Raw genomic sequence first — 21,699 nt, forward strand, 5'->3', positions numbered from 1 at the left:
ACATAGACTGTTTAATCTTTGAGTTACTAATTCACCAAATTGTTGAGTTTATCTGTCAGATTTGATCAATAATTATTTATTTCTATCTAACAATGTCACTATATAGTAGACTTCTTCATTTCTACAATTCATATTTTGTAATGCATCCTTTCATTTATCAGCTTTGTTTATTTTAGCTTTTTCTGCAGTTTGTTTAATATACTTTCGATGTTTCCTTTGCGCTTATAGAAAACTATCGTTTGAAATCATTCACCACAGTATATTCTGCTTGCATGTTCTTTATAATTTCCAATTGATTTTCACTGGCTATATTATCAGTGTTCTCGTTTAGTTTTAATTAGTAACGAGCGTGAGACACGGAGAAAAAATGTCGATTCAAAATTTACCTTCCTATGCAGGTATGCGATCCAATGAAGGAATGTTTTATTCTAAAAAACAGTATTAACATGTTTTACAATTACAATCTCCCTAGAATCTTTCATAGCAAGAACTATCATAAACCAAAGCCGAGCACCCTGGAAATACTGTTAATTTGTGAAACATTTGCTTTAAAATAAAAAAATTCTACTTAGGTATATTTTTTTTTAATCCAACTTGCAGACTTTTTGGAAGTACATATTTTTCTCGGAAGACACTAAGCAGCTCACATTTTTGTGGTTCCATCTTTTTCTCGTATACTGGATGTTAATATTCCTTATTTTCTTCTCAATATCTTCCACTGAGTTTAAGTTTAATGCTATACAAACAAATATTTGTTACTGTATTAGCTTTTTAAAAAAGTCTATAATGGACGTTCATAGAGTTCTATTAATTTAAAGGTAATATATGGGCTTTCCACTTCCACTACATAATAACACTAACTAAATTTATAATTGTTCCTATATTATTTTGTCAATGCACCTTTTAAACTGCGCCGACAACATGTCATAAAATATAGAGACAAAACATAGACTCAAGACCTTTACCTACTCAAGACGGGACAAGAAATCTCTGAATTTGGAAACAAAACAAAAAACGCGGATATTCAGTTAAGCTTTTAGTATTACTTGTCTAATTTTTTATTGAGAAATTACCTACCTCATTATAATATGGACAATCGCTATCTTTTTTAACAGCAGTTGATTTTTTCTGCTTTCCAACCCTTACCATAACAGCCGAGTTCATATTATTCCAAATATAATGACGGCCTTCTAAGATGGTGATTGCAACCAGATAAGTTTGTTTTCTTTCCATTTTTGTAAACTTTTATGCGCTAACAATTTTTGACAATTGATTATTTTGTTTGATGGTTAACAGTTTTTTTCACATGCACTATCACAAGTTAGGGTTAAGTTCCAAAGTACTTAGTTCACCTTAGTTATAATAGTATTGACTTCTATTAATGATATTCATACTTCAGGATTGTTTTCCAATGAATACAGTTTACAGAGCAGATAGGAACTATATTAAACAAAAATTTAAGCTGTCATGTTTTTAAATAAAGGATTTTAAATAAAATCAAGCTATAAATCAGATAGGAGCGTAATCGTGCTTCGGATTTTAGAAATATAAAAGAAAAAAATCTTATGTGACATTTTTTTGAGAATGAGGTGAAAAATGGTCAGTATATTATATAAAAGTATATTTTATTTGGTTCCGCTCACACCTATTTTGTTGGGCGATCCATTACAATTGACATTTTGTGGTTCGTTATTATTGACCTCCCTCACCAGTCGTTTAGGCTGGCTTGCTTCTTGAATATAAAATCGAATATTTAAAAATAAAATAGAAGGTGTGAGCGGAATATATGTTAGAATCGATGTGCCAAATTTTAGACAAATCTGACATAAGGTTTTTTATTCTCTTACTTTTTAGTGCTATGCTATAGGGTGAGTCCTTGATCTTTTTAATTTGGTTGAAGATTACTTCAATTTATATGTTCCAGCAGCTTTAAAAGATGGCGCCACGTGCAAATCCTAATAGATGAGATTAGATTTGGTTTGTTATGTTCGACGGTGGAAGTTAATGAATGGCTGCTTCTTATTTTAGAATTCTATTGGTTACTTTTATAAGGATTTTTATAGGGATTATAAAACAGTATCTATGCTTATTTACTATATAAGTTGTCTGAGAAACTCAATATAATTTAAAAATCTAGAAGTAATTTATTTATATAAAAAAATATATAATTTCGATACATTTGGCATATAGAGAATTAAAAAAACACTTGCTGTAACCTTAAATAAAGATTTTCTTTAGGGTTAATGAAAAAATAGTACGTACTAACTATACAGGGTCTATGATGAAAATACTGTGCAAATTTATGAGAAGGTATTAGAACTTCCTAGGAAAGAGCAACTGCAGAAATACTGTGATTCTAACAATATTTTTGTAATTAATATCAATAACAAATCAATAAAGGTTTTCGAGAGCGTGATATTTTCTTCCTTTTTAATATATATATATTGTAACGAAATTCGGGAACACACTTTTATTGTCAACGTCAAAAGCACTAACCTAACTCGCCTTAAGTGTCGTTTAATTGTTTCCAAGGTAAAAACTGACTAAACAATTAAAACTGAATGAATTGTCACGAAGCGCGTCCTTTTTAAAACCCGATGGAACAGTTTCGAAATATTTAGAATTATCTTCATTGTTTTTGCCCAAAGAGACCAATAATTTTAGGAGAATACTGACAGTCAAAGCAAGCAAGTATACAAATTCTAGAAAATTAGAACTACAGGGATTTACAATAATATAACCTAAATAACCTAAATTGGGGCCAAAATGGGGCTCTCAAACAAGATAAACTACTTAAAAACTAAACACTATAGATGAAAATAATAAACCAAACGTAAGTAGAACCCTAAAGAAACCCTACGAATCAACTTAAACTACAGAATACTAATCAAATTGTACAAAAACTAGCAGAATAATTAACGTATTTACATTTTCATAATACTGCTCCCCTCTCAAGTTTGATCGTCCCGATCAAACATGGGACCACCTGAGTCATGATAGGGCGCTAGCCGGACGATGTTTACAATTTTCATCTTCGCTGTCGGATGTCGTTGGATACGGTACACCACGTCGTTGATTCTGGTGACCACATTGAATGGACCTTCCCAATCCTTCTGGAGCTTTGGTGACTTGCCCTTCGTCCTCCGTGGATTGTATAACCAGACTTTATCCCCAGGATTAAAACCGGTAGAATTTGCCTTTATGTCATAACGTGATTTTATTCTGTTACTTTCTAGATGAAGTTTATCCCGTGCTTGTTCGTGAACAATTTGTAAACGCTCCTGTAAATGGTCGACATACTCCTCAAGGGTTTCAGACTTATGGGGTCTTCCAGTAATAATGTCCAAAGGTAAACGAAGTTCATCACCGTAGACAACTTTTGCCGGGCTTTTTCCAGTTGACTTGTGGATAGAAGAACGATATGCCAATAGGAATGGTTGTATACAGGTATCCCAGTCGGTTTGCTTAGAGTTTACTACCATCTTTAAATAGGTTTCAAATGTGCGGTTAAATCTTTCAACCATTCCATCAGACTGAGGGTGTAGTGGGGTTGTACGGGTCTTATTGATTCCCAGCAACTGGCATACTTGTTGGAATATTTGTGACTCAAAGTTCCTTCCTTGGTCTGAATGTATTTCTCTGGGTACACCAAATCGACAAATCAAGTTCTGGAACAGCACTTCAGCTACTGTCGTTGCTTCTTGGTTTGGAATCGGATAAACCTCGGGCCACTTACTAAAATAATCCATAGCAACAAGAGCATATCGGTTTCCGGAGCTACTAGTAGGAAAGGGTCCTGCTACGTCTATGGCAATTCGTTCAAAGGGTGCACCAACAAGATACTGCATCATCTTTCCTCTTGTCCGGGTTTTTGGGCCCTTGCTTGACGAACACTGCTCACACTGTCGGCACCAGCGTTCAACATCTTGATGACTGTTCAGCCAGTAAAACCGTTCTCTCACTTTTGCCAAGGTCTTACTAACTCCAAAATGTCCTCCGCCGACACCGCCATGAACAGCTTCAAGGACTTCCGGAATACGTTTTCGAGGAAGGACTGTCAGATATGTCTTTTCTTTTCCATCTACGCTCTCCCAGACTCTTTTTAATAATCCATCTTTTATAACCAATGAATTCCATTAAGACCAATAAGCTTTAAGTTCTGGAGATTTGTCAGAAATGTCTTTCCATTCTGGTTTTGAAATTTCTCGAGATTTCAGTTCGTAAATAAGACCAAATACTGGGTCATCACACTGATCTTGGATTAAACTAGCTACATCCCACTCTTTAGAACTGTGAAGGCCAATACGATTACAAGTAAATATCTCTGGATGCTGTTTTGATTCCTTTTTAAAACAATGTTGACATGTTTCAATACAGGGTCTTCTCGATAAAGCATCGGCATTTTGGTGATATGCGCCGTTCCTATGTTCTATTGTAAAGTCATACTCTTGTAATCGTTGAAGCCACCTTGCTATTTGTCCTTCGGGATTTTTAAACTGAAACAGCCATTTCAACGAAGCATGGTCGGTTCTAAGGATAAATCGTTGACCATACAAATATTTATGGAAATGTTCAATAGCTTTTACTGCTGACAATAGCTCTCGTCTGGTGACACAATAGTTTCTTTCTGGTTTTGATAACGTTTTACTGAAATAAGCTATCACGTGCTCGCCATCTTCATATTTTTGTGATAGAACGGCCCCAATTCCAACATTACTCGCATCGGTATCCAAAATAAAAGGTTGTCCAGGAATCGGATATGTTAAAATTGGAGATGTGCATAGTGCTCTTTTTAACCGTTGAAATGCTTCTTCACAGTCTGTTGACCAACTAAATACCATTTTGTCCTCCGTGAGCTTATGTAGAGGCTTTGCAAGATTAGCGAAATTTCTTACAAATCTTCTGTAATAGGTACAAAGGCCCAGAAAGCTTCTTAACTGGTGTCTATCAGTGGGTCGTGGCCAATTTTCGATTGCCTCTACTTTATCTGGATCAGTCTTGACATCTTTTTCTGATATTACATGGCCAAGGTATCGAACTTCTTTTTGAAATAAGCAACATTTTTTAGGACTTAGCTTCAGGTTGGCCTCTCGCAGTTTAACAAATACCTCTTGAATATTTTTTAAATGATCTTCAAATGTTTTTCCCAGTATGATGACGTCATCCAGATAAACTAAACATGATTCCCAAGTCATTCCACGTAAAACTGTTTCCATAAGTCTCTCAAAGGTAGCTGGAGCATTGCAGAGTCCAAAGGGCATTACTGTAAACTGCCAAAGTCCCGTTCCAGTCGAGAATGCGGTCTTTTCTTTATCTTCTGGATGCATCTTTACCTGCCAGTATCCACTCTTTAGATCGAGTGTTGAGAACCATTGTGAACCTGATAACGTGTCCAGGGTGTCGTCAATTCTTGGTAGGGGATAACTGTCTTTCTTGGTAATGTCATTCAGTCGCCGATAGTCTACACAAAATCTAGTGGATCCATCCTTTTTCTTTACTAGCACAACTGGAGATGTCCAAGGACTCTGAGAAGGTTCTATCACTACTTGTGTCCTCATTTCTTGAAGCATTGAGGAAACTTCTCCTTGTTTAGCTATCGGAATTCTTCGAGGTGCTTGTTTAATCGGAGCATTGTCTCCAGTGTTAATTCGATGCTGCACCAAATCAGTTCTTCCCAGGTCATTATCGTGCAAGGAAAACACATCTTGATTTTCTTCAAGAAGACGTCGCAATTTACTACACTGGTCCATGGTTAAATTGGCAGATGATTCTTCAAATAGGTTTTGTAAACATACAGGAAAAGGTCTGTTTGAATAACGACTTCTATCAGCATTTTTCATGACTGCCACTACTTCAGAGCATACGCCAATGTTCTCTCCTTGTTTCAGGTGTTGATCATATCCTTTTAAATTTACCATTCGAACCAAAACAGTAGATTTCTTCTGCGTAGATAAAGTTTTGGCTGGAAAAATTTCTTTACCATATAGTTTGCAGTTTTCCATGGGCTCAATCAAAACAGTTTCTCCCTCTTTTCCTCCAGTTGTAGCATTAATCACCACCTCTGAATTTGCTGGTATGGTAATATCTTTGAATAACTTAACGACTCTGGTATTTACTTTATCTTCATATAGGTGGTGCATAAAAATCTCTTCATTTCTCGTCGTCAATATCCGGTTATATACATCCATTTTAAACTGCTGAGCATTCATAACATCTAATCCTAATATGACATCATCCATGATTTCTGCCACTAATACTGGCTGTTGAAATGTTGTTAAGCCAATGGTGACTGTAGCTTCATGCAATCCAAGAATCGGGATCCTTTTTCCATTTGCAGACTCCAGAATTAAATTGGGTGGTGCTGAAAGCCTACAGTGTGCTACGATGTTCGGCTTCACGATAGTATGACTTGATCCTGTATCCACTACCATCTCACATTCACAGCCGCATATTTTTCCCGGTACTACCAAGCTCTCTCCAGGATGTGGCAGCCGGTTTAGTCTTATACGTCGGGCTTGGTAGCACCCAGCCAGCTTGCGCCCCATAAAGCTGACTAGTTGAAGTTTTCCTGGTTCCTTGGATCTCTTAAAGGGTTGGGGCATTGACGTTTAAGGTGCCCCTCCTCATTGCAATTCCAGCATTGCAATGGTCTTTTAGGTTTCCTCGCTAATAATGATTCAATCTTCTTTAGGCGATCTTCGAGATCACTTTGCGGAGTTCTGATTTGTCTTATTCGTGTCTGCCTTCTAGTTGCTTGAAAAGCTGCCTCATACTCTAGTCCATGGGCCAAAGCTTCTGAAATACTTTTATGATGAGCCATCCTTAGGGCGTGGTTAGTATCTGGATCTCGAACTCCGTCAATAAAATAATTTATAGAAATTTGTTCTCGGAACTCTGTTGGGGCTGAAGGGTAAGCCAGATTTACTAATCGAGCAACATCGGCCTTAAACTGTTGAAGCCCTTCCTCGGGTTGTTGTCTTCTAGATTTCAATTGAGCCTGGTACACTTGTTGTAGATGGGCTTCACCGTATCTCATCTCTAAGGTACGCACCAGTACGTCGAAATTGAGCTGATCCTCAGATGGCACCATTCTTAATATTTCTGTAGCTTCTCCTCTAAGGCTTAGCTTAAGATTGATTGCCTTTTCTTCGTTATCCCAGCGATTTCCCCTAGCAGCGGCCTCAAATTGATTCAAATAGGTACTCCATGCTTCTTAGCCGTCGAATTTTGGTGGCTTTACTTTCATCATTGTTTGCATTCTAGGATCGGGATAAAGAGGGGTCTGTTTTACTTTCATCTCTAGTTCTTGGATCTTTTTTTGTACTTGTCCCAATTCTTCTTCTACTGTTGCTTCAAAGTTAGTCATTAATTGTTTCTGATTCTTCTCCAGATCTTCTTTAAGTTGTAAAACTCGTTCCTCTTGTTTTCTGTCTCGTTCTTCCTGCTCCTTTTTAAGATTATCTTTTAAATTCAGTAAGTCATCTTTCATGGTTCGAATCAGGTCTTCATTTTCTTTCTTCAGGTCAGATTTAATTGTCTTAAGTAAATCTTCCTGTTTCTTATCTCGCTCTTCCTGTTCTTCCCTCTGTTTACGGTCTCGTTCTTCTTGTTTACGGTCTCGTTCTTCTTGTTCTTCCTTTTGTTTACGGTCTCTTTCTTCTTGTTTGCGGTCTCGTTCTTCTTGTTCTTTCCTCTGCTTACGCTCTCGTTCTTCTTGTTCTACTTTTTGCTCGTCAAACTTCCTCAATAGCAGCTCCATCAATTTCTCGGTCTCCATCTTGGCCTGAGTTCTTGTTAAAGGCATCCACTAAAATGAGCTTCCAAATATCCTTTACTTCTGACACCAATTGTAACGAAATTCGGGAACACACTTTTATTGTCAACGTCAAAAACGCTAACCTAACTCGCCTTGACTGTTGTTTAATTGTTTCCAAGGTAAAAACTGACTAAACAATTAAAACTGAATGATTTGTCACGAAGCGCGTCCTTTTTAAAACCCGATGGAACAGTTTCGAAATATTTAGAATTATCTTCATTGTTTTTGCCCAAAGAGACCAATCATTTTAGGAGAATACTGACAGTCAAAGCAAGCAAGTATACAAATTCTAGAAAATTAGAACTACAGGGATTTACAATAATATAACCTAAATAACCTAAATTGGGGCCAAAATGGGGCTCTCAAACAAGATGAACTACTTAAAAACTAAACACTATAGATGAAAATAATAAACCAAACGTAAGTAGAACCCTAAAGAAACCCTACGAATCAACTTTAGCTACAGAATACTAATAAAATTGTACAAAAACTAGCAGAATAATTAACGTATTTACATTTTCATAATAATATAATATATGTGATATTTTCTTTTAAGTATATATATATATATATATATAATATATATATATATATATATATATATATATATATATATATTATGAATCGTATATTTAATCATATATTTTATATCATATCGTATATATATATATATACTATATATACAGTGTGGTCCAAATTGGGTGTACATGTATGGGTATCTTGGAAACTATAAGAGATAGAAAATTGGTTAAGTGGGGAAAGTTGTAGGGCATTTAGTTACCAATTTAGTGCCGCTTTCAGAACGATTTTATCTTTTTCCGATTTTGAAATATTTGGAAAAAATCAAAAAGTTGCATTATGGAAAAAGGGCTGTATTTTTTTTATTTCAACGTATTTTTAAAATCTGTAAAAACATTATTGGACAACTTTTTAAGGACAATGCATACCTGAATTCAGTTTTTGTTTGCGACGTTTCGGTTCTGAGATTCCATCCTCAACTTCTTTTTTTCTTATGGCGGCCATTTTGTTTTTTTGCTAAATTAAAAAGATCTTTTTTTCCCTTTAAAATGATGTATAATACTTTATGAAAATATTTCATTCTGTTATAAATTGTTAAGTTAAATATGTCAAAAAGTTACAAAGTTCATTTTTCGCGGAGTTGGCCATGAATGCGGAGGCCATGACTACGGAGGCCATTTGTCGTATAAACAATTATTATTGCTTAATGATTTAGCGTCATTTACTGATAGATTTGCAAAATATTATTTATTTGATTTAACTTTTTATCTTGTTTAGTAGTTCTTATCTTGTTAATTTTTTGTTCTTGTTCTTGTTAGTGTTTAATAGTTTTTTCGTATCTAGTTGTTTTCGTTTGTCTTTAGTGAGTTTTGCTTAAATTTTTAATTTCCGAAAATAGCCATGCGATATACCAGTGAAGAAAAATTTGACATATTGGAATGTTACATGTAATAGAAATGCAAATCTTGCAATCGCTAGATATTTGGAACTGTATCCTGAGAGACAACAGCCAGGTCCAAGACTATTCGCTAGGCTTGTCATGAACCTTAAAACTCATGGAAGTTTTGAAATACCGACGCCAGAAAATTATCAAAGGGACAATGAAGCTCGCGATGAAAACATTTTAGCCCATTTTAATGCCAACCCGAAAACATCGACCTGAAAAGCTGCAACTGATATGAATATTTTTATAAAAGTTAAGGTTTAAGAGGGAAAAAAGTTGTTTAATGGTAAGTAACAACTGCTAGTTGTTTAATGGTAAGGAATTCTTTTTTAAAAGCTTCACGAGAAAGTGGGATGTTAAAAAGTCTGTAAAATAAAGAATGGAAAGCAGCAAATTTATGTGAGGACGGTGATGTTGAATTATATTGTATAATATTATCTGTTGTTGCTTGTTTACGAAATATTTCAAAGGATATCTTATTTCTTTCCCTCTTAAGTAATAAATCTAAGAATGGTAAGGTGTTGTTCTGTTCCCGTTCGATTGTGAACTTAATTTTAGAGTGAAGAGAGTTGTCATAATTATGGAAATTTGTAAGCTCTACCTCACTTCCATTCCAAATCAAACATATATCATCCACATACCGTTTATAAAAGATGAAGTTCTTTTTAAAATTACTGCTCATTATTTTTGTTTCTAAGTTGCTAAGAAATACTTCACTAAGAAATGGCGATAAACAAGAGCCCATTGCTAGTCCTTCTTTTTGTTTGAAAAAACGGTTGTTAAATTGGAAAAAATTTTGATCTAACACAGTAGAAAGAAGCAAAAGTAGATTTTCCACCAAAAGTGAATCAAGTTTCTCCCTGAGAAGATCTTTGACTAAGACCAGACAACCAGCGGGTGGAATGCTTGGAAATAAGTTATTCACGTCTAGCGATATAAGCTGGACTGTATCTGGAACGTGAACATTCTGAATGCTTTTGGCAAAATTCGCTGAATTTGTTAAAGAATATGGCGCTTTGAAGTTTGAGACATTTCTAAGAACGTTGTTAAGCCAAGGTAAACCAGCCAACTGGTAACAAGGGGAGTCAACAAAGGAAACCACAGGTCTAATTGGCACGCTAGTTTTATGGTTTTTTAGCAACCCATATAATAGAGGTGTTTTAGGGTTTATGGGATATAGTTTTTTGTTTTGTGGAATTAAAATATTCTAAGGTTACCAAGGTCATGTCAAAGACTTTTATTAATTTATTAAAGAATGGACCTGTCGGATCTCTGTCGACCTTTTCACATTCTTCTGTGTTTAGAAAATCCATTACTTTATTTATGTAATCGTCTCTTTTTAAGGCAAGTAAGCATGATCCCTTATCGGCTTTTGTGAAAACTATATCGTTGTCCCTCATTTTCTTTTTTATAGATCTTAATATTTGGTTGGAGACAATGGAGATTGGTAAAGCTTTTAAAAGCCCAGATCTGTCCTGTGTTAATGAAAGGTTTGATTTTGATGGCCACCTAGTTTTTAATAACCTCAAGTAGTTCTAGACTCTTAAATGATGGTTAGATTTCTAAAATGTATAAAGTGATTTGATTGTTAAGTTGAGTTCTTTGTACATAGATAGTGCCACTTTATTGTAATCTTTGTTTACTTATATATCAGGTGTTTTGTGTATGTTATGGTAACTTTTTGTTGAATTCTCCTTTTTTCGGGTTACATAATTTTAATTATTGTTTAGGTCTGATGATGCTCTAGTCGAGCGAAACATGTAACCTTCGTTATTTTATTAAATGTATTTGTGATGCTGTAGATTTCGTGTTTTTTACCTTTTATAAAAGTGTATAACCAGCATCTTTGGGATAATGGATGAATTTTTCGAGTTTGATATGAATATACCAAGGACTATCATTCAAAGAGTCCTTAAAAAAAATAAATATCATTCATATAAGCTTACTATTGTTCAAGGTTTAAGGGATACAGACTACCCAAGACGATTAGAATTTGCAAACTGGTTTGTAAGGCAATGTCAAGAAATACCTAATTTCAGCAGGAAAATTATTTGGACCGACGAAACGTTTTTTAGCAACTGCGGAGTATTTAACAGGCATAATCGTCACTTTTGGGCTACTGAGAATGCTCATGAAGTAGCTGACCGTAGACTACAAGTAAGATTTGGATTTAATGTATGGTGTGGTATGTACGGTAAGTTAATTACCCACCCCACAAAATAATTTTCCAGTAAAATGCTATAATTGTTTTTAGATAATCACCTTAATGGGCCCTTTATTTATAACCAAACACTGACGGGTCAAAGATATTTAAATCTTTTGGAAGAGCAGATATTACCTGCCGTGAGAGCTATAATACCTGATGAACAAATACGGAGTGATGTGTGGTTTCAACAGGGCGGGTGCCCCGCACAATACTCGGGACGTTTAAAACTTGTTAACGCAAGCATTTAACAATAAACTTTTCGCGAACCGCGGTGCTGTAAATTGGCCAGCTAGGTCTCCAGATATTACACCCCTGGATTTTTATCTTTGGGGATATGTTATGAATTTGAACCTCCTGTGACACTCGAACAACCAGAGGATAGGGTTTGGAATGTCTTAAATAATATAAATAGAAACACCCTGCGCAAGATAACTAGAAGTGTTTTAAAGAAATGTGAAAAATGTTTTAACAAAAATGGCTGTTATTTTGAATAGTTTAATTTAATATTATTGTTACAAGTAGTTAATTGTCTTAGTTAGAAATTACGTAAAAGTATAAATTAGCAAGTTAATAAAAATTGTGTGTATGACAAAATGCCAATAAAAAAAACATCTTGTCGGACTTGCATTGTCTTATTTATTTATTGTAACACTGTAGTGTTACAATAAATAAATAAGACAATGCAAGTCCGACAAGATGTTTTCACTGTACCATTGTCTACCACCTTCAAAAACAGAATGCCAATAAAAGTCATGGCCAACTCAGCGAAAAATAAACTATCTAGTTTTTTGACTTAAACACAAAATATTTTCATAAAGTGTTATACATCATTTTAAAGGGAAGAAAAAGATCTTTTTAAGTCAGCAAAAAAACAAAATGGGCGCCATAAGAAAAAAAGAAGTTGAAGATGGAAACTCAGAACCGAAACGTCGAAAACAAAAACTGAATTCAGGTATGCGTTGTCCTTAAAAAGTTGTCCTAATAATGTTTTTACAGATTTTAAAAATACGTTGAAATAGAAAAAATACAGCCCTTTTTCCATACTGCAACTTTTTAATTCTTTCCAAATATTTCAAAATCGGAAAAAGATAAAATCGTTCTGAAAGCGGCACTAAATTGGTAACCAAATGCCCTACAACTTTCCCCATTTAACGAATTTTCTATCTCTTATAGTTTCCAAGATACACATACATGTACACCCAATTTGGGCCAAACTGTATATATATATATATATACAGTGCATCCCAAAAGTTATGTCTATATTCATTTAAAATTCAGGGGTGTGTTCGAAAAAAAAAACGCTCGGACCCGTCGATTTTTATTTCAAGTTGCGCATTTTTGTAAGTAAAGTTTGTATATACAGGGTTACTCAAAAATAAATTACGACCATCAACTTAATTTTTTCAAATGAAAGCATCTTTTTTTTATTTCATCTTTGAATTTCGCGTGGAATTCTACGTATGTTTCATGCATCATGTCCTATACCTAAAGTCAACAGTAATAGAAAAAAAAACGATTTATGTAACAAATAAAAAAAGGACAAAAATTAAGTTAAATGTTCAAAATGGTTGTCATTCACGGCTTGACAATATCCAAGGCGATCAATAAAGTCTCGTTGCACATTTTCAATCATTTCCGAAGTTATGGCACGCACTTCTCTGCGAATTCTCTCTTTCAAGTCGTCTAGATATAGAAATGTACGCGTAGTGCGGAGGAGCGCCAACTTGTTGGAAAATTAGTTCTTCGTCAGGATAGTCTGGGTCAAATGGATTTGGAAATAAAGCTAGTAATTAAGTACACTTGTCCCGTTAAAGTCTGTTCAAAGAAAAGAAGACCTATTACTCTTCCGCGCACTATTCCACACCACACATTTAGCTTTTGAGGGTACTGGGTGTTTACCTCCATCATCCAATGCGGATTTTCTGTTGCCCAATATCGACAATTTTGTCTGTTCACACTACCATTCAAACAGAACGATTTAAACAGAATCGGAAAAAATAATATTTGTTACTAAATTATTATTTAGATTGCACTTGTTTTGTAAGCAGTACTCATTTCTAAAGAAAGCAAAACGTCAAGTTGTTCATTTTCATCTCGAGCAGGACGACCAGATTTTGGCAGATCTCAGATGACCGAATTCTCTAAATTTAGCTTCTATTCTACTCACCACCTTTTGATATATCGGAGGACGATCAGGATGGATTTCATTGAGTAATTGAGCAGCTTCTCTTTGAGTACGTGTTCTATCACCAAACCCAACCATGCACAGAATTCCTATTTTTTCTCGTTTACGTTTCCGATAAGGTGACTCATTAGGTTAACTTCAATAATAATGTTTGGTCGTCTTTTTTCCGATAACTGTTGACTTTAGGTATAGGACTTGATGCATGAAACATACGCAGAATTCTACGCGAAATTCAAAAATGAAATAAAAAAAGGTGCTTTTATTTGAAAAAATTAAGTTGATGGTCGTAATTTATTTTTGAGCAACCCTGTATATACAAACTTCAGGCCGCAAAACTAACAAATATTTCCACTGGTTCCGTACATAGAGTTTAAAAAAAAAATAAGTTCTTTCCTTATAAAATTCATATTCTTCATGAACTCGGAGAAGATGATTTTGATAGGAGAATTCAATTTTGTGAAGTGATTCGCCAGCGAATTGACGACGATCCCCATTTATTGAAGAATATTTGCTTCAGTGACGAATCGACCTTTTTTTTAAATGGCCCGGTGAACAGACATAACTGTAGATACTGGGATAATGAAAATCCGCATGTTTTTCGGGAAGGCCATACCCAATATCCCCAAAAAATTAATGTTTGGGCAGGAATTTATGGGAATGAAATAATCGGCCATTTTTTTTGGAAGAAAATTTGACTGGCGAAATTTATTTAAACCTTTTAGAAAATGCAATATACCCTTCCATCATCCAATCTATGGAAAATCAAGTAGATCAACATGGTGCTATATTATTGAATGAAAATAATATACATTTTTAGCAGGATGGAGCTCCCGCGCACTACAATTTGGTAGAAAATTTTCGAGAAAAGTGGATTGGCAAACGTGGTGCAATCGAATGGCCTGCGCGGTTTCCGGACCTAACCCCACTAGACTCTTTTCTTTGGGGCTACTTAAAAAGCAAAGTTTATAAAACCCCATCTGAGAGAATTGAGAATTTAAAAAATAGAATATTTCAAGAATGCAGAGAAATTAGCAGGCAGACCCTTGCCAATGTTCGTAAGGAGTTTGAAAATAGGCTTTTTTATCGTCTTGCTAATAACGGCGCGTATTTTGAACATTTAATAAAATAAATTTGTTAAACTAATTAAATTTGTTTTTCTACCCTATACCGATTTACACTTTAATTGCTTCTTGGTCAATCAATATTATTTTTTTTACAACCATTGATAGCATAATGAATGCCCTTTAAAATTATGTATCGCACCATGGGGTAGCCATTTGACATACCAAAGTTTGGCGTAAATAAAATATTGATTATTTCTAGACATTTTCGCTAACTATTTGCTTACACATTAACCGATTTTGGTACCGTTGAATAGAGAATTTTACGCTCCTTACTATGATGTATCACACGATGAGGGTTTCTATTTGACATATTAGTCTATTAATTAACTTCAGTAAATGCATAATTAAACGCCCCCCTGTATATCTAATTTGACGTGTTTTTTTTTTTTTTTTTTTTTTTTTTTTAAGAAAGTTATTAAGTGTGGATTGTTTTGAAATGAAAGCACTGTATATTATATATTATCACATAAGGGCTACTTTGTTCTGGCTATGTTTCTGTATTGTCTTCTATTTCTGTTATATATTAAGAACATATTAATGTTATAAATGATTATAAATAGAGCGCTTTGATATTAATACTATAATTTTTTCATGTTATCATATTACAAAAATGAAATGCAGAAAGTTCTTAATAAATCAGTGATTTAAATGGCTTTGTAGTCATAGTCTTTGTCCAAACACGTCAAAATCAAAATTTTTTTTCGGAAAAAGAGAAAATTAATGCGCATCAATGTAAAAGATATTAACATTGTAATAAATAATAAAAAAATAAAACCTGAGAGTCAAATTAAATATTTAGAAGGAATATTTACAATCAACTTGAATTTTTGTTTTTGTAATGGTAATTTGAATGCACATGCATTTGAATTTAGATGCACATGCTGATAACATAACTAGAAAATTTTCTACAAATTTTTTGGAAACCACGATGACTTAAATGGTGCACCATCTATCATCTGCTTTAGTGTGATAAGGACAAATGATAAAAAGATTTTTTCTCGTTCTTTATTTGTAAGTGACACAAAGGATGGCACTTGTAATTTGTGTAAAGTGCAAGATCATTTGATCTATAATTGTAGGGAATTTTTAACATTATCATTACCACAGAGATGGGAAAAGATTAAAATTTTAAAATTGTATTGCAATTGCTTGTGTACTGGTCACTTTAGTGCCAAATGTCGTGGATTTCCCTGCAAATTTTGTAAAAAAAGGCACAATTCTCTCCTACATGAACAAAAAAATAATGTTGGAATTTCTGTAAGCACAGGTAGTAGCACAACTGACTTGAGTAGTTCAGACATGCCTATGCAAAATAGCCAAAATATAAATTTACTTTCAAATTAATCTAAAATTTTAATGCATATGCTGATTATATAACTAGAAAATGTTCCTCGTTTCCTCCAAAATTCGTTTGGTTTCAAGAATGAACGATCGAAACCAATTATCAATATCTGCAAAATTGTTCTAATAGGTATAACAGCATTGCAGCACCGCAGAATTTTTATAAAGTTTAGCCCAACAATTTGATTGAATTTACCAAAATATAAAAGTGAACAGTTGCAGTTTGATCAGAACAGAGCAATGGCAACTATCTTAAAGTGAAATAGACTTACACCAATCGTAGTGCTTGAATTTTTGTTTTTGTAATGGTAATTTGAATGCACATGCATTTGAATTTAGATGCACATGCTGATAACATAACTAGAAAATTTTCTACAAATTTTTTGGAAACCACGATGACTTAAATGGTGCACCATCTATCATCTGCTTTAGTGTGATAAGGACAAATGATAAAAAGATTTTTTCTCGTTCTTTATTTGTAAGTGACACAAAGGATGGCACTTGTAATTTGTGTAAAGTGCAAGATCATTTGATCTATAATTGTAGGGAATTTTTAACATTATCATTACCACAGAGATGGGAAAAGATTAAAATTTTAAAATTGTATTGCAATTGCTTGTGTACTGGTCACTTTAGTGCCAAATGTCGTGGATTTCCCTGCAAATTTTGTAAAAAAAGGCACAATTCTCTCCTACATGAACAAAAAAATAATGTTGGAATTTCTGTAAGCACAGGTAGTAGCACAACTGACTTGAGTAGTTCAGACATGCCTATGCAAAATAGCCAAAATATAAATTTACTTTCAAATTAATCTAAAATTTTAATGCATATGCTGATTATATAACTAGAAAATGTTCCTCGTTTCCTCCAAAATTCGTTTGGTTTCAAGAATGAACGATCGAAACCAATTATCAATATCTGCAAAATTGTTCTAATAGGTATAACAGCATTGCAGCACCGCAGAATTTTTATAAAGTTTAGCCCAACAATTTGATTGAATTTACCAAAATATAAAAGTGAACAGTTGCAGTTTGATCAGAACAGAGCAATGGCAACTATCTTAAAGTGAAATAGACTTACACCAATCGTAGTGCACCCATGATGCTCACCGTTCTGAATTTGTTGTCTGTTAAGGAAGAAATACGTAGTTTCGTACAAAGTTAAAAATAATATGTTACCATCATAATTATATTTGTAAGAAGGTGGAGCGCTTAAGAAATGTTCATTACTCTTAGACTCCAAATTGTAACAATTCTATAATAATCGATAGATAGATGTGTATATTATGTTATTTATGATCAATATTTTAGTTTTATTACGTTTTTTTACAAACCTAATTTTAGTATATGGCTTGAGTTATTACTATTGTTTTGTTTAGAAACATACGTTTACCTCCAGTACATACGGATGCTGCATTTCCTTCACAATAAAAATATATTAATTAATTTAAAGTAATATAATTAACCCGACATGATTTGAAAAACTGAATTTATTGTTATAAAAGAACAATATAATTTCGATTCTTGATGATGATTTCGACGTTTGACATATAAAGGGTAAAAAAAAAACAAGTTTGCTGTAAGTGATAAAATTTAATTTTTTTAAGGAAGATAATACAATATCTATACTTATTTACTATATAAAACTAGAGAATTATTAAAATTAGATTAAAATGTACTCCTGGCGCCATCTCGGGACGAGGCTTGAGATTGCAGTGATTGCGCGATACTCGCGCCGCGCCATCGACTTGTGCCTGAACTGTGGTGATATCGATCCAGCAGGCATTTTCGCCGATCCTAATGGGTTCAGTAATGGAAAACGTGTAGGCGAATTTGATTGGTTAAAAGCGATCACGTGATACTTTGTTTTGTTTTTGTTTTTTACTCACTTTGCCGTGCAGGTTATTAGTGTGATTAAAGTGTTTATTGATTATTAGGTCAGAGTTAAAATTGAAATTGAAAAATTGAAAATCTACAGGAGGAAATAATAAAAAAATGGACGTAGATGAACATATATTGCTGAATTTACCATTAGGCTATACATATTTAGTAGTAACCCCTATAAACTGTTTATCTATGGTGTATACTAAAGGCAATTTATTTATAATACTGTAAAGGCTCTGGTTCACTAGCAAATCAGTTCAGTAGCAAATAGTGCATTGGACTTAATTAAACACTTTTATTAATTTTTTGAATTTTTAAAATATTATACTTTCAATAGGTTTGGCTTAAGAATTATGAGCAACACACGAAAACCAGCTGGAGAAAAGCTGCTACATATCCAAATTGTGGAAAAATTAATATTTACAAGGTTGATCTACGTTGCATTCATCTTAAAGATAAAAGAGTCAAGGGAATAAGATCTACACGAAATACAGATTGTCCAGCAAAGCTTAATATTGTCATTAAAAGGTTTGTAATATTTTAAAGCTAAAATCTTAACTCCATAAAAGTGTGGATGCTTTTACCTATGTTTTTACTATTTTTAGGTATATAGCTAAATCTAGAGCTAAAAATGTAGACCATCTTGTTGCTACGCATAATCATTGCATTATTAGTGCACAGCAGTTTTAAAATATCGTGACATGTCAGATGAGACCAGGGCAAAACTTCAGAGCCTTTTTCGACAAAGTCATAACCCTTCATCGGCCTTGCATTGTTTAAAAACAGATTTGTTGCTGGAAAATCCAGAAAATTATTATGAAAGAGCAGCAAAGTCTCATTATGTCCCGACAACAATTTATGTTTCTGTAGCACATAAATTGTTTGAAAAGGAGTTTTCAAAAGAGTATGGATGTTTTACAGGTAATTTTACTTAACATTTTGCTGTTACTTTAAAGTATAAAGTGGTAGATCCAGGGTTTATTTTAGGGAGGTACAACATCTACATATATAAACATACAGGGTTGTACAAAAAGACATAATGTTGTATCGTAATGAAAAAAAATATTACTGTGAGGCTGCGAGAGCTACAACTAACTAATTAACTAAAACATAAACTATTAGTTATATTAACTAAAACATAAACAAATAATCAAACTGAAAAACCTGGATCTACCTATGCAGTGGTGGGTTTTAACGATAAACCTATTTTATTTTAGGAAATTTGATGTTAGAAAATTTAAAAGCAAAATTGGATGAATACACTAAAACATATAGTCAAGGAAGAGCAAAGCTTTGCAAAACCAAAGATGATAATCACTATTTTGTAGTTTTGTGTACTCCAATTATGTCTCGAGCTCATCAAAACATAAGTCAAAGTCGAGAGTTGGTAATGGCCGATACTTCTGGTGGAATGGACAAACAGAGACATCGAGTATATTTCTTTATAACACCAACAGTGGCAGGTGGCTTGCCACTTGGAGTCATCATAACTGATACTGAAAAGAAGTATGTTTTTGATGAAGCATTACAGGAAATGAAAAATATATTACCGCCTGACTCATTTTATAAACAAAGAAACCCTACAGTATTTTTAACTGACAATGACCTGAAAGAAAGAAATCCCTTAAACAAAAATTTTGCTGGTTCTGTGCTTTTGTTGTGCCAATTTCATTTTTTAAAAGCATGTTGGACTTGGTTATGTGTCACCAAGCATGGCATTTTGCAATCTAATCGACAAGAGCTATATTTCATGATAAAAAACATTGTTTATGCTTTAAATGTAGAAGAAGCTTTAAAGCACCATACAGTAATTCTCAACAGTAATGTCTCAAAAAAGTATCCTCTTTTCATAAACCATTATTTAAAATTATGGAATTACAAAGAGGACTGGGCTACCTGTTATCGACAAAAATATATGTTAAGAGGTAGTAACACAACAAATTATGTAGAGGTGGTTTTCCGAATTCTAAAGGACTGTATCCTAAACAGAGTTATGGCCTTTAGTATCATTCAGCTGGTTGACTATATTCTTACTCGCTATGAAATGTATATGGAAAAAAGACTCATAGATTTTACGAATGGTCGATACCCAAAAGCTATGTTAAAAAGGATGTTACCCAAACAAAGAGGCAATGTGTTCTATTAGATTCAGAGATGTATTGATATGCAGGGTGTTTTTAACCTAATTTCTAGTGAAAATAAGAACCAATATTGGGTAGACATTATTAATGGTACCTGCTCTTGTGCTAAAGGCACAACAGGCAGTTTATGTTCACATGCATCCGCTGTGATTCTTCATATCGAAGACAAGCTTGAGAGTGGTTTTAATTTAGTTTCTGAGAATGCCAAACAAACAATTTATTACATAGACACAGGAAAAAAGTGCCCTAGTAATTGATTAAAGCCGCTGAAAGAAATTCCTGTCCCCGTAAGCAATACAGAAATATTTGAAAGTAATAACGTCCTTAGTAACCCAAGTAGTAGCGTACTGAAGCCTTTGGAAATTCCCGAGAAAACTTATAAAGAACCCTTGAGTACTTTAATTCAAAAGAAAGATGAAAACAATATTTTTGAGCTATTGGATACAGAAAAAATGGAACTTGAAAATTTGTTTGATAGAATAACAAAAGGTGTACAAAACCAACCAAATATTTTTGTCCCAGCATAGCAGTATAAAAAAAAACTGAGTAATACAAAAAAATTTGCAAACACAGAAACTGGTCTTATTAGTGCATTACATACATTTGGTAAATATAGTGGACTTGTACCTTTTAAATATGGAAAGAAAACAGCACAAAATAAACAATTAAGAAGAAAACATTCCTCATTTATAGGTGTTCAACCTACAGCAATTGGTCGACGTAAAAAGTGTTTAAGCGGAAAAAAGGTAATATCAGCTGGTCGTCCTAGGTAAGGTATAAAACTTAATGTCAATTTACAAGATCACCATAACACTAAATTTAATTCTTTACCTGTTAACAAAAAAACTCCACACAATTTACAAACTGCAGTTTATTTAAACAAAAGTATTGGTGTTACGTAATGTAAAAAAAATTAAAATATATTCGGGTTTTAAAATAACGTCTGTATTACTGATATATTTTAAACATTGTAACTTTTTATAGAAAAATGTGTAAATTCTTAATGATTAAAGTTTAAGTACACCGGACAAATATATTTGTATTTTAATTTGAATAAAAGTTCCTGGTCTAAAATTTGTTTTATTTGTTTACTTATTTTCGAGAGGATTTTACCCCAAATATATAAATATATAACTATCTAGAAAGGTAGCTGAGTAGGTATAGTAGATAGATTAAATAATAAAATAGTCCCTAAATATCATGTCAGTACTAAATCCATATATTATTTTTAATACATGTATAATATGTATCCTTACTTGCGATATTTTAGGATTATGAATAGATTTCAGTTTCTTTTTGCTATAAACAACGAAAATTCGATTTAAGCAACAAACATTTTCCTAATTTCGTTTTTCTCCGTGTGGTGAATATGCGTTTACGTTTTACCAGTTTATTATCATCTTCGAATTTGGACACACACTTAATAAGAATTACACCTTAAAAGAACAGCACAAAAAATAAGAATGTTAGTTTTATATTTGAGCAAAATCGCAATAAGGGGAGAGGGGTCGTAAACTATAGGGTGTATTTTATTGTGGCAT

At 33.5% G+C, this 21,699-nt stretch overlaps 1 protein-coding gene across 5 annotated transcripts in view; it reads right to left on the reverse strand.

Annotated features, from left to right (window-relative positions):
- LOC126747250 (otoferlin) overlaps positions 1–1,273 on the reverse strand; it is a 228,244-nt gene extending 226,971 nt beyond the window's left edge. For all 5 annotated transcript variants that reach the window (XM_050455768.1, XM_050455771.1, XM_050455770.1 and 2 more), the window contains exon 1: positions 1,078–1,273. In XM_050455768.1, coding sequence (XP_050311725.1) covers positions 1,078–1,233 — 156 coding nt within the window. In that variant the 5' untranslated portion in view covers positions 1,234–1,273. The remainder of the gene's footprint in view (positions 1–1,077) is intronic.
- Positions 1,274–21,699: the final 20,426 nt, after the last annotated feature.

The sequence above is a fragment of the Anthonomus grandis genome, chromosome 19 (genome assembly GCF_022605725.1).
Source record: "Anthonomus grandis grandis chromosome 19, icAntGran1.3, whole genome shotgun sequence".
NCBI lineage: Eukaryota > Metazoa > Arthropoda > Insecta > Coleoptera > Curculionidae > Anthonomus > Anthonomus grandis.